Source organism: Micropterus salmoides, unplaced genomic scaffold (assembly GCF_014851395.1).
Source record: "Micropterus salmoides isolate LMB-PRFRI ecotype aquatic unplaced genomic scaffold, ASM1485139v1 Ms_hic_scaffold_19, whole genome shotgun sequence".
Lineage (NCBI taxonomy): Eukaryota > Metazoa > Chordata > Actinopteri > Centrarchiformes > Centrarchidae > Micropterus > Micropterus salmoides.
The window spans coordinates 15,546,657-15,561,289 of record NW_024041039.1 but is presented as its reverse complement, the minus strand read 5'-3'; the positions used below and the strand labels follow the sequence as shown (position 1 = coordinate 15,561,289).

General features: G+C 39.0%; 1 protein-coding gene across 3 annotated transcripts in view; it reads right to left on the bottom strand.

Annotated features, from left to right (window-relative positions):
• Positions 1-4,181: 4,181 nt before the first annotated feature.
• rcan3 (regulator of calcineurin 3) overlaps positions 4,182-14,633 on the bottom strand; it is a 43,486-nt gene continuing 33,034 nt past the window's right edge. For all 3 annotated transcript variants that reach the window (XM_038729741.1, XM_038729742.1, XM_038729743.1), the window contains 3 exons: positions 11,320-11,493; positions 9,853-10,024; positions 4,182-7,332 (listed from right to left, as the gene is read on the bottom strand). In XM_038729741.1, coding sequence (XP_038585669.1) covers positions 7,178-7,332; positions 9,853-10,024; positions 11,320-11,493 — 501 coding nt within the window. In that variant the 3' untranslated portion in view covers positions 4,182-7,177. The remainder of the gene's footprint in view (positions 7,333-9,852; positions 10,025-11,319; positions 11,494-14,633) is intronic.

The following is a 14,633-nucleotide window of genomic DNA, read 5'->3' as shown; positions in this document are numbered from 1 at the left end:
GTCTGGAAGCACGAGAGCATGTAAAGAATAATACATCTTTCAAAATGGCTTACTGGCATTGTGTTGGTGACAGTCCAGTACAAATGGTGTAAACACCTTATGTTTGATTTTACTGAAGCTACTGGTGAAAAAGCTGGTGGATCATCATTTGTTAATTATTTATTTAGTTTGTATTTTAATGTCAGAATTTTGTTGTGTTCAAGGGTGTTACTTTGTGTTGAAAAGTGATGGGGACATAGGGGCTCAGATTAGGGCTGTGAAGAGACACTTAGCTCGAGAGACATCATGATACAAACGAGAACAAGATGAAAAGGTCCTTAAACAGTGTTTTAAAGATATACTCAATGCCAAGATATATGAGCGGGGGGGTCTGTGGGATCTCCCCCCGGACATTTTAATCTTTAAACACTTCATGTCCTGCATTCTGCTGAAAGTTTCTGCCAATTTATGGTAAAAATGTTTTAATTTGTGTAAAAGGAAACACAAAATTCAGGTAGCATGTGACATTTCAAAATATATAAATCTAATCTAAAGAATATAAAGCAGTGCAGTTCTCAGACATTTTGTGTTGCTTTCAGATCTGTTTCTCCTTTAGATCAACTTTTCTCATGTAATGGCATCCCTGCTGAGGCAACACATATATAGGCATGATTCTGTCTTTTCTCCTCTTTTTTCATGTTCAAAGGGAGACAACTGAAAACTTGGCCAAAAAGAAACTGTGTCAAGAATTTGATAAAGTTACTGATTGATGCATACACCTGTTTGGGTCTTTTTAAATATTTTTTTGGACAATGCACATTTGTTTCTTCTTTATTTTATTTGCATTGCATGTTTTCTTAATCTGCAAATAATCCTTTCTAAAGGCATTTTCATTTGTTATTTAATTGCAAGCTATATTTAGAACATTTTTTTAAAACAAATTATGCTTTAAAAAAGTGGTGGGGACATGTGGGACATGCTTGTGTTCCTCCTGAGTTGGCTGTGTGGGAATAATTTTTCTTGCTGATCACGATTGATATTTAGAGAATTAAGAAAATCATTGATGTTGTAATGAAACATATCTTTTTATATCTAAGTACAACCTGTGGATTGTAATTGTGTCTCCAGTTAAAGGACATATATAAGGACATGTAGAATTAACATGCTGTCTGTGTACACCTGCCAGGAAATAGACACCAGTAGTTCCAGAAAAGAAAAATAGATGATTTCACCAGACACCATTTTCTAAGGCAAAGCCACACTTGGTAAGGAAAGCTTATATAATGGTGTCAAGGAAAACAGGATAAGTTTAGAGAAGGAGGGTCTTGCAATAAGGCCCACAAAAGGAAGATAGTGTATATACGTGAATGCACAATGTAGCTTGATCAGTTGCTACATGGACCACATGTAATTAAGACAAATTAAGCAGTGATGACAAGAAGACATCTGGCCCAGCTGATGCTAGAACCAAAGTTTTCTCCCACAGCTGTTTGGCAGTTTCTTCATTCAGTTGTCTAATTGTCAAATATTTCCAAATCTGTCTTTTCCATATTTTTTTTTTCTTTCATTGGGAAGCTTGGCGAGAAGATAATACTGCCCTGTATATGTGATTTGACGGTTTACTGCAAGAATATTATTCACAATTTCATTAGTCTGAATAATAACTTTACAATGAAGAACTCACTCTCCTTTATTGACCTCCTTATAAAGACCGACCATACCAGTAAATCTGAATGAATAATACATTAGTGCTCCTTGTTTCCGTAAAAATGAACTGAACGATTGAATTGCGGACAATCGAACTGATGTACAATGTGTAGCATGTCCATGTCCACGACTGTCGTCACAGCAACAAGGAACACTAACGAACCAGCAGTATCGATGACCCGGGCCAACGACCCCACTGAGGTTAAATAGCTGAGTTTCCCTGCCAGTCAGTCAGAACTGAAGAAGTCCTTTGGATGAGGGACGAAACGTCTTCCAGTATCTTCAACCAAGTCCAGTTGCCCTTGATTTTAACCTTTGTTGGATAACTATGACCTGGATGACTGAGAATCTTCATAGACGTCATCATGCTAGTTTTAATGTATTGCAGATACATATTTATTTCTTGCAACAAATAAGAATGTAACTTTGCAGACATGGTACTAAATGAAGAGCCATTTGGGAGCAGAAAGAGCCGGCTCGGAGAAAGGAACAGAGCGATAAGATGCAGCTCCCTTCAAAGAGCTAGAATTCCCATCACTAGTGGACCGACTGACAGACTGACCACACCATCCCCTTAATTGTGCTATAGCATGGCTAAAGAATCTGAGGTTAAGAATGTCATACTTTCTTAGAAACCACAAACACTAAATTGCCATGTAATTATGTCTCTTAATCACAAACCACTTTTATTATCAATAGCCTACAGAAAAGTTATTGTATCTGTACTTTTGCTGACAATATAAAACAGCAGGTCTTACAGGGGCAGCCAACCTTTACTCACTCTTGAGGGAGATAAAGGTGTTTACACTCACTTTACTTATCCCTTTATTGCAGGACTAATGTAAAAGCTGAGGTAAATGTTTGAATTTAGTCAAAACAAACCCATTAGGCTATACAGTATCTGGTGAGTCCACTATGTGTACTTTTAAGGAGCCACTTTACTAAAAACTCATTGTATTGTATATTCTTGTCAACTCATAGCTAATATATCACTTCTCTTCAGTTTCCTGCTTGAGACATTTGTGCTGTGAAATTCTAGAGAGTACTTTTTAAAGAATCTGAAGCTACCAGCCCCATTAACACCCATAAGTTCCACGTTAACCTGATCTGTTTCCCTCTGGTGCACACACATCGTCAGTTAAACAGTAAGGGTCATTGTGAAGAGGAATTCCCCACTACCGGCACAGTGAAGAGAGGCCTTTTTGTGTCATGGAAAGACATGATGCAGCACAGAGTACGCCTCCCACAGCTGTTGCCCAACCCTCTCTACCTGTAAAGCACTGACTGCTGTCGACTGTGTTAACCTTTAGAGTATTAAGTACGTCAGCTAAGACACAGGTGACCTTTATGACCTTGGATCCTTGTATATGTGCTTCTTAATGTTAAATATGTAGTGTTTTGTACAGGTCAGGAAGCATCATCTTTTCATCCTTTGTGAGTGAACCTGTTCTTGCAAAACATGTTTTTGTCAGGTCAGGGTTGACAGTGTACCACATTCTAGCATCATAAAGAATGATTTAAATACATGTCACTAAGGTCATAAAGGCTTTCATGTATTATTATGTAGGATTTTGTACTACTAATACCAAATGAATGAGACTTCAGACATTTTGAGTCACTGCTGTCCTGTATTGTGAAATCTTTTGAAAAGAAAACAGCAAAGCAGTGGGTAATTTAGGAGAGATGAATAGATGATAAAAACATTGGGACACTATTTCATGTGTCTGTGTGTGTCTGATGTATAGCCCCACTTTGTTTCCCTAACATATTATCATTACATTCATGGAGCTAAGCATCTGTCTATAGCACCTTCTACAGCCTTACAGAGCTACTAGCATGGCTATAGACTCTTACTCTGTTTCAGGAGTAAGAGTCTATAGCCATGCTAGTAGCTCTGTAAGGCTGTAGAAGGTGCTTTGAGCTAAATGCTAATGTCAACATGCTAACATGCTCATGTTTAGCAGGTATAATGTTTACCATTTTCACCATTGCGTTAGCATGCTAACTTTAGGTAATTAGCACAAACATAAACTAAACAAGTGGCTAAAAACCAAGATGATTGTAATTGATTGATTCAGAATAACAACATTCTGGAAATAAAGCCCTAATCCACTTCCTAGGTACCATCTTCGCCCAGAACCTCAAGTGGAAGCTCAAGGTCAGCTCCCTCTCCAAGAAAGCCCAGCAAAGAACTTCCTGTGGCAGCCTAAGAAGTTCAACCTGCCAAAGACAATGATGGTGTTTGTCTAAGTGAGTCCATCCTCACCTCCTCCATCACCATCTGGTAAGCTGCTGCCACTGCCACTGCCAAGGACAAGACAAGCTAGTGCTAAAAGTGAGTTATCTTCAGATGAATATGTAATGCAATCTGAACGTAATGTGTAAACAATCTAGCAGGTGCTAAGTTTATAGCCTACATTGCAAATCTTGCTTGAGTTTCTGTTCCTGTGTTTGCATCCCAAGTGTGTAGCTCCTAAAATAAACAACACTAAACGTGGCTTTTAAGAATAAGTCTTTATGTATTTCTCTATGTGAAACAAATGGCTATTATACTACACAAATAGAAGCGGATACTGTAAGAGACAGAGACCATCTCTGAGAAATAAGTACAGAACATGAAAATACACATACCGGTATTATAGAACTGTAAATTATTGCTTGTTTTGCTACTTTGTTTTCTGGATTCCTACAATACAAGACACAATATTCATATTTCAACAGAAACAGTACAACAGTGACAAACATTAATATTGACCTTTTTAGTAGATGTTCCCCAGAAAAAAAAGAAACATTCAAACAGAGTCCATGTTGAACACAACACACTGACAGTTGGTTTTGATCGAGCATCTTGAGGACTTATTGTTACACAATTTTAATTTTTTTTTCCATTATAACATTGCCAAGAGAAGCTGTAACAAACTGCACACTGGGACTGGCCTCAGCAACAAAAAAAAATACTTGGCATATGTACATAAATATACATTTTCATTTCAACTGTGACCAAAATGCACTCAGTTTTAAACACCATGACCACAGAGAGTAAAAAAATCTTCACGAGTGTCTTCCTCCTGCTGCTGGCTGCTTCCCCTTTATCACAATCCACCTCAGTAGTTCCACCAATCTGCTGTCTGCGTAGATAACCGAGACAGCTTTACTTAAGTGCCAATAAAACTGCACTCTGCCAACATGGTGCATTTCAAAGAGCTGCTTAACTTTCTCAGAAGGTAAGATGAATGTTTCTTGTGGACAAACACGAAAACAAAGACATTGAATTTGTTTTGCAGTGTCATCCTGCCGCATTTGAAACCTACAATGGTGCAGCACTGTCTTACATCTTTACAGTAGTACACTCCCATAGATCCAAAAGGCCTGAAATTCTCCGAGGTTCACTCTAGCAAAAAGGAAGTGGAGTGTTTCACTCACTGCAATATGCTGGTGAAAAGGCTAACCAGGTGTTCAGCTTGAGATAAAAGAAGAAAGAAAAGAAAGAAACAGAGAAGAAATGCAATGTGCTTCCTACTTTGTCTCAAGAAAGAGTATTTTATGTGAAACAAACAAAACACTGACAATAAAGTGCTCACATGCAGACTTACTTGTCTTTTGCTTACAATTATTGTTATATAGCAAAAATGCATTTTCAGATTTCATGCTGCTGCCTAATGACAAATAAGGTTTAGACTCACCGCTGACACCCAAAAACCCCTGTAAGGAAGCTTTGCTCATGTTGCTTCTAAAGCACTGAAATATTTCATTCAAAGAGTAGGTGAAACACTGATATTATTTGAGATGTAGGGAGAATTAATCAAAGCAAAGGAAAAGTATTTAAGTAAAGAGTTCATGAAATTCAGTGGAGATAGAAAAAAATAGTATATGTGCTAATATAAAATAAAAAATAATGCAATAAAATGTACTGCAGTTGTGTTGGGGATTATTTCTTTCTGCTCACTTTAACAATATACACCAGTGTCTCTTGAGTAAGAAAATTCTCAAGTTGTCATGACATTATGAGGTGAGTGAATGCTTTGGTTGAAACCTCATGAGATTACCTAATTTTCCCTTTTCTCAGCAAAATGCTTTCAGGTAAACTACAAAATCTAAAAGGACTATTTCCGCAAATCTACTGCTCAGCTATTTACAGCGAGAAGCAGCGCAGTATTCTGGTGCGCAGCAGGGGACGGTCGAGAGCCCCGCACTTGCTTGGAGATCTCAAGAGATACTCAGTGCAAAACAAGCAGTAGTTGGTTTCATAAGAAAACCTGACACATAGAAAGTGGGTTTGATCAAACAACATAACCAAGACATTAAAGATGTGAATTACATCAAACAGCATCAGAAAAATAAAATCAGCATCCCAAACCCCTTTAAGGAAATGAGGGGGATGAACTGTCTCTGATCCATCAAATCCCAACGAAAGCGACAAATGCAAATTTGCCAACAAGTTGAAGACTCAACTGTGAATCTTGCCCCCAAGACGTCACTTTAAATTCGCACCTGCGTCAAAAGCTCTAGTCACACTATTTTCCTGTCATCACAAACAACAATAAAAAACACCTCAGCTCCTCATCTACAGAAGTAACTAAGCATGCAAAAAGTGTTGGGGGTATCAAATACATAGTAAGAATACACATCTAGTAGTTCAGCAAAAAACAACACCTCTCCAAACAAAAAAGACTAAAAGCGCAAAACGAGCGAAAAAGTCAAACAACCACCACAACGTTGTTAGTCACATATGGCGCTTCGTGCTGTGTGTGATGTTAAATAGGTTCCTTTTTTAAATATATCTTGTAAGTATTTGTGTTTCTGTACGTACATTTTTTTTGTAATACAGTATATACATGCAGACAAGAGCGGAAACATCACACACTCAATCCTGATGCAAGCTGAAGCGACAAATATGCAGCAGATATGAAAATGGATGAAAAAAAAGAAAAAATAGACATATATATATAACCTGAAAACACAATTTATTGTAAAAAAAAAATGAAAGAAGAAAAAAAGTCTTTGTTTAGAGGTCTCGCCTGTACCTCAACCGAAGAGTATTGTACACGCAAACTGTGAGACAAAAGGAGAGGTACAAGCTAACAAGCTACCTAACTAGCAAGCTATTGAGCAGGACTAGCAATGAGAGCTGAGTGTGTGTGATAAGTGACAGGTGCCTGCATTGGGACAGGTATTTCGACCCCTCTTGCTGAAAACGAGTGGGGTTGGTGGGGTGGAGGCAAGCATGCCCGCTGCTCCCCACGCTGTCCGCAGAATGTGATGAGTGTGTGTGTGATTCTCATCCATCCCCTTCAAGCCGCCTCATTCCATCGCCACGCTCCCCACAAACACCGTCTTCGAGCAATGTTTGTTGGTTTGTTTTTGCTTGTAGTTGAACTGAAATGAGGGGCATCAACGCTCTCTGTGAGTGCAGAGACGAGAGAGAGAGGGCAGGTGTGTTGCGGGTTTAAGGGGCGGTTGGGGGCCGCGCCGGTGTTGGGGGGAGGCCTCTCTAGTTGAAGACTTTGGGGGGTCCGTCTGGGCGTCTGGTCTGGACAATCTGCTGCTTTGGCCGCACCGCCTCGTCCTCCTCCGTCTCGCTCTCGCACACGTGGACGACCACGCTGGGGGTGGACTCTGTCCCCGCATGTAGCTCATACTTTTCACCTGGAGGGGAGGGAAAGGAGGGAGTAGGGATGGAAAGAGGAAGTGGAAGGGTCGGAGGAAGAGCAGGAGTTATTTAAAAAATCTACATTTAATACCTGTATCTGACACTAAATATCTAAGAGGTTGTGGTGCAAGTGGTGCTACATTTGTTCAACTACTGTACTTAAATAATACGACTGGCAATATTCTCATTGTCTTATTCATCTTACTGTCAACAAATCCCATGAAAAGATCCCTTGATATAAAATTGTCCAAAAACAAAGGCACTGTAGTTTATTTTGATTTTATTTTGGCAAAGTACTCACTGGAGCACCAAATGTTTATTAATACACAGTTGAAAACAGTCCCCAACATTTACTCTTGTCTGAATATTGTTTGAATTTGTTTATTTAATAAAAAATTAAACTGAACATTTGCCGTCTTTTAAGATTTTAGCCTTCAGTAGGAAACTGAGTTTAGGGCTGAGAAAGTATTTAGAGACAGATTACCACATTGTTGGTTTTGGTATTTTTATGGAATTTGTTGATAACCAGAAAAATACAGAACATAAAAGCCATAAGTGCAATTTTAAGGCACTTTACTTTAGATTTGATGCTACTTAAACCTTCAATCCACTAGTGTTCAGAGGGAATTATTGTACTTGCTCCACTACATCTACTTGACAGATAATTGTCAATGTTTACTTTATAGATTAAGACTTTGAAAAAGCTTATATAATAGTGATCAGTTACATATTTAACAACCAAAGAGTATAGATAAAACATTTAAATTCAGTAATATCAGTTATAATAATTGTTTGACATAATGTATACATAATCATCTGAGATTATGCATAATTTGTGCTTTGTCTAATGTATATATATAGCATCACTAACTTCAATTTAATATTGAATGCAGGAAATATTGAATGATTTTTGCTTGTAAAGGAGTAGAGTGAGAGGCTTCAGTGGTTCTGGTTGAAATAATTTGCACAAGTGTTTAGTGTTACTATTTATTAAACATTGAGGATTTTTTTACAACACAAAATAATCTACTGTTAGTCCATTGCACTGAATAACAGGACTCAGGTGGACGGACATGGCTTCAAGAGAAAACAAAAAGACTTTCCTTGAAATAGTCCTGCCATTTGTCCAGGTGCCAAACTCGGCAGACTCAGATTGAAAACACACACTTGCTAGATTGTATCACAGTTGCCACGGACATGAGATCAGACAGCTGGCAGACAGGAGGAAATTGGTCTGGTAGGGTTTTGCTGTGGTGCCAAACAGAAGGACAGACAGTGAATAGAGTCCTGCTGTTACCGCAGAGAGTTGACAGAGGGAGTCAGCGCGCTGTGCTGTAGCCCAACGCTAATCTGATTTCAGATGCCAGGATGTGAGGCCAGGAACAAAGCCATTTCCTGATTCCTCATGTTGCTATGGTAACAGCCGAATGTTTCAAGAGTGATCTTCTGGTCTGGACTGTGTGTGTCTGGGTGTGTGGGTACGTGGAGAGTTTAATGATGATTTGGTTTATGATAAAAAATGTTTTTTTTAAAGAGATAGAGATAGAGAAAAAGATTGTAGTGTTCACGTGAACACAGACTAATAAGCAGGCTAATGTTTTCCACATTATCCACATGAGCATACCCACATATGCAAACACAGAGCGACATTGTGGACCTGACACACCTTTTCGTGTGTTAGGTGACATTTTATAAAAGTTGCTGCAATCTCAAATCTTGCAAAACATCCCAAAATTGAGCCACTAATGGTACCCTAACCTCTGATAGTGTAAACCCACAAACTAATCTAGTTAGTTAATAATGTTCTCCTTGTCGTTGGACATAATGTTGGTTTCCTATATTGAAAGTAGTAAGCTTTTTAGCAAGATATGTTAACTAACAAATTGTAGCTTGTGTTAGAGTGGATTGACACCGTTTGATGTATTTTTGGTTTGGAAAGGCTATAAGAAGACTTCCATCATTGACCATCCAAACTCTTAAAACTGAGTATCATCACAGGTTCTACACACAAATAGGGGCACTAATGCTCCCTAGAGATGTCAGAATGGAGCACGGGGGTTAATCACCCTTGACATTGACAGAAGCAATGTGGATTTAATATACAGGCTTCAAGCTGGTTTTAAATGTTTGTGGTGTTGCTGCTTGACCAAGACATGCACACTACCACTGGAGCAGGAAATTCTAAGTACAAACATACAAATGCTACTCAATTCATAATGACTATTTTTTATGTAAATTAATACTGCCTCCCAGACCTTACTGTCAAGTCAAGAATAAAACATTGATGATTCAAAGTCCACCCCAATTCCTTTGTCCAAATTGCTTGCTAGACACATCTAATAACCTTTCTATAACACCCTGCTGAGGAGCGTGAAATTACTTCCTGTTTATTTCGAGGAGACTGTTCACAGATGACTGACTCACATTATACACAGTTTCCTGTGTGTTGTTTGTGTGAATGTCTGTGTATATGTGTGGAAGTATACTGCACAAGCTTGTTCAACGTAGTTACTGACCAGGTCCTAGCTTGGCTACTGCACACAGCAGGTCGTAGTTGATGACGGGCGTAGCATCTTCGCTCTGGCTCCAGCCCACAGGAGGCGAGGCAGGCGGCGAGATCAGAAACTGTTTGACGGGCTGGGGAGGGGCCAGGTACGATTTGTCAACGTTCTCGTCACCGTTCTGGACCTATCGGAGAGGAGATGACAACTGATAAAACCTGTAATGCTCCAAAGAGGAGATCAGAGTGATGTGAAGTGGGTGAAGCTGTTGAATTCCTCTGGAAGAATATTTCATGTATCCATTTCTAACATGTACACCTGTCTCGTGGTTCACTGGTTCAATACACTGGATAGAGGACATAGCTGCAATTAGCTTCATGCCATACTGCCTGTGGAAAGTGACAAGAGCCGGACTCTATTTAAAGGCAGTAGACATGTATTTACTTTTTTTTAAACTTTGAAACAATTGCGCAAACCTCGACAATCGGGTAAAATTGGGATAGTTGTTCCTGTACTTTTTAAGGATATGTAACTAGGATACCTAAAAGAAAAATAGCATATTAGTTTTTCACACAGCTTTAGTCTATTAGTCTCAAATTTAAGGCTCCTTCCCATGAAGGGATTTTGGTGTTTTGATAGCTGCCAATTGCCATAATTACAATACCTACATGTGGCATCTGTCTGAGCAGTAAAATCCTTAATCCTCTTACATCAAAGTACTGAGAGTTGCAGCAGGGGTCATGGCTGGTGATGTATTTGTGATAAAATAGGCAACAATTTTAAGTAGACTTATGGTTTCCTAGGAAGCAGGAATTAGATGATTTGCAGGCCAAATGACATAAAAACATCTATCTTATATATGGCTGTTGTTTTAACATACCTTCAATGGCAACATTTAAATAGGTTGTCTGGACTTGCTATACATTAAAATCCAGTCATTTAAATGCTGAAACAATGGTTATATGTTATCATTGCTCTTATTATTTTGTGTTTGTACTAGAAAGAGACTTCACTTTTATTTCACTTTCTCCCCCAAAGGCACCACACATACCTGCACATACATGCAGCTACGATGAAAGAGAAATCAAGAATTCATGTGTTCAATCATGTGATTGAAGGTTTGAAAAGAGGCTTGGTGGGTTGAGAATGCATGTACGGCTGAGAGAAGAGAGCCAAAAAAAATATCTATAAAAGAGAGGAGGAAATGAAAGGAGAGTTTTTTTTGTCCTTGTTGTGTGTGTGGATGTCACATTGAAAGATGCACTACATTTATTCATTTAGGTGACGCTTTTTTATCCAAAGTGACTTACAATCACTGTTTGTGTCACAGTGGGGAAAAGGCATTTTTCTTATACACTGCATTACCACCACCCCATGCTCTATAGCATAACTCTCTATGAAAATAAGCACTGCTCTTCCTTAGATGGTCCAGGTCCCAGGCCCCCTGCCTGCCCTTTCCCAGAGCCCTTTACTGACACTCACTTGGGCAAAGTAGAGTTTGAGCTTCTGGCCGTTGAACTCTGTCTCGTGCAGCTCGATGCGAGCGCGGGCAGCAGCTTCTGGGGTACTGAAGTTGATCCGGACTCTCCGGAAGCTTTTGAACATCTGGAAATTTGTTTGTTCATCATAGATCCTAAACAACGCCTCAAACCTCTCCTGTAGAGGATAAAACAAGAAAAGAGTACAAATGCGATAAGAGATTAAAAGATATTTATGTTTAATGACATGTTGTTTAGTGTCTTGTCATTTGTGAGGATATATTAATTTTATTATAAGAGACTGTGGGAGGTAATCCCCACTATCTGTTCTGGATAAAACACATTTGAGTAATAATGTGACAGGATATCAACAGCAAGTAGGCATAGGTTACAAATAGGGCTGCAACCAAGTAATATTAATTATCGACTAAACTGTGTATTAATAAATTCTTTATTCTTTTCTCTTTAGAAAATGGCAAAAAATGTCAACAATGTTACCAATTTCCCAGAGCCCAAGGTGAAGTCCAAAACCCAAAGATGCTCAATTGACACAAATATAAAACAGAGGAAAGTAACAAAACTCCCCACATTTGACAAGCTAGAACCAGCAAATCTTCTGCATTTTTGCTTGACAAAATTACGTAAGCAATTACTTGATAATAATCTTAATCTTCTGTTGAATGCCAAATTGATTAACCAACTGACTGAGTGGTTGCTTTCTGGTAAAATGTCCCCTGTAGCAGCTCAGTCAATATCATGTTCTATTTAACATTTTCATTTTATACACAAACCTTCAAATTTCATAAGAAAAGGTTATCAAATATTCTAAATAAAAGTATTTTGTGTAAATATCCAACACAAACTATGTCATATCTGCTCTATTTATGTATTATACACTGACACCTCTGTCTGAGAACTGGTGTGACTCTAACTGCTCGGTAAACATTTAATTTGCTACTGAGTTCATAGGCAAATTAGATTTCCAATTTCCAATCATTTTCCTGCAATCTTCCCTGATGACTGACAGTCCTGTTTCACACATGATATATACACATCTTTTATATTTTCTCCTCAATCATTTAAATGGTACCCAGGTTGAGCCTCCTCAGCTGTGAACTCAATTAAGCAGCTCAGTAGGAGGGCGAAAGGAAAAGGAAAAAGGCCACTGGGAGAGCTGGTTTCTGAGTAGTCGGTATTGCTATTCTTTGTCTTCTAGCAAACCATTTCCCAGCACAGGGGGAAATGTGACTATGAAACCAAGCCTTCTTTCCAAGAACATGTTTTATGCAGACATTTACACAAAATACCAGGCTAATGATCATTCTTTTCCTATTTCCTTTGAATTTTTCATGCGCCCAATTTCCTGAAAGCCACATGTATGCAGTCAGTGGCATCAGTATCAACTGGTAAGCGCAACTATCAAATCCGCCTATGATTGTGTTATTGTGTGACAGCCTTTGTCTGACTATATTTTCATTTCTCTTTCAGGCAGTGGGAAACACAAGACTGACATACTCCCACAACACTACCATTGTTCGTCTGACACAGCACCTCTCACCACAATGGAAAAGGTGTGTGTTACCTGGAGGAACACAGGCACATGCCGACTGTGAGGTCTGCCTCTGCCCATTTGTGACAGCTTAGTGATGGCATACACCAGGTACCGGTGAACACTGAAGTGAGTGCTCGGTTCTGTCTCTGTGTCCTTCTGATAAGTCCATATCATGTTTGACATTTTGTGAAGATATTCACTTTACTAATATGAGACAAGGAAAAGCAGAATATCCTCACATTTGAGAAGTTGGAACCATCAAATTGTTTGGTATGTTTGCTTGGAATTGGGCAACTAATTGATTCACCTTTGAGTTATTTAACACTACATTGCAATATGTTACTTCAGGACTGGATGGTAAAGTAAAAGACATCTTTGAAAGTAAGATGCAATGTAAGAATATAGCTGTATATTATCATTCTACCATTTTATAATCCTTGATGAATGTCTGTTTCACTACAGGTAAGTACTTTTAGCAATAGCTAGTATGAGAACATGCTTTAAAATACAGGGTGCATTCTGCATCTCTGCAGAGAAGTCACATCATCACCCTGTCTGACACATGCAGAGTTGTTAATGACTGAGCAAGCTGTGAACCACAGTTATGCTGCAGTGTGGTGTACACTGTGGTAAAATAATTTGCATTTAAAGAATAAACAGATTAACGCTTTTACTCATAATCCTCCCTCCCTTTGCGTTTGATTTCCAGTTCTTCTCCCCATGTAAGTGCATCTGGTCTTCCCTCGGGGTAGCTGGCTAAACTTCAGAGCTGACTTCACCTCCAGGCTCTGTGATACCATTTTTAGTCAGGTTTCTAGTTCACCATAGAAGGCGCATTCTAAAGAAGCAAGGAAAAGAGGTCAAGTCAGGAATGTGTGAATACCTTGACTCCTTTTATGCGTTTTAGGGGAAAATTACCAACATACTTAGAAATTAGAAAGCTACGATCCAAGGCCAGAGGAGAGGAAAGAAAGTCACTCACCAAGATACAGTGACAGCCAAGGGTTAAGTGTGCTCATTTAAAATTGATTCTCTCATCCCCACAGACAACACAGCCAACTGCAAAATAGTAGTTAACCAAATAGCTTCCTTTCTTTAACTGTGCATAAAAAGCAGAAGAAACAACATGTCAAAATGTTGTATTACAGAGGTTAAAGGGTGACTTTCAGTGGTTTCAGCAACCCAATAAGACACAGTTTTTAGACTAAAATCCTCTAAAATCGACGGTGTTGCTGATTGTTTAGCCACCTGGGGGCAGTGCAACAAGCTCTAAACACAACATTCATATAGTATTAGCTTTAAAAGTTGATACGAAGAAAATGTTAGCAAACAGATGCTTAGTCACGTGTCAAGCAGACCCAGCACGACATTCATTTGAATTAAGTTTGTCTTTTTTTAAGCTTTGTTTTCTGTGAGGTGCACGATGGTGCAGTGGTTAGCCCCGGTTACCCCAGCCTTTCTGTGTGGCGTTTGCATGTTCTCCTTGTGTCTGCGTGGGTTCTCTCTGGGTACCTCCCACCATCCAAAGACATGTGGACTAGCTTGATTGGTGTTAATTTGTCTATGTATGGACTGGTGAACTGTCCAGGGTGTTGCCTGATGTCAGCTGGGATTGGATCCTGCGACCCTGTACACCCTGTGATAAGCGGTTGACAATGGATGGATGGATGTTTTCTGTCCTGACAAAAACATCTGGCTCTTTAGCTGTTAAATGCTCCACTATGTTTACTGGCTAGTTGCTAACAGGTAACATTAGCATAACGCCA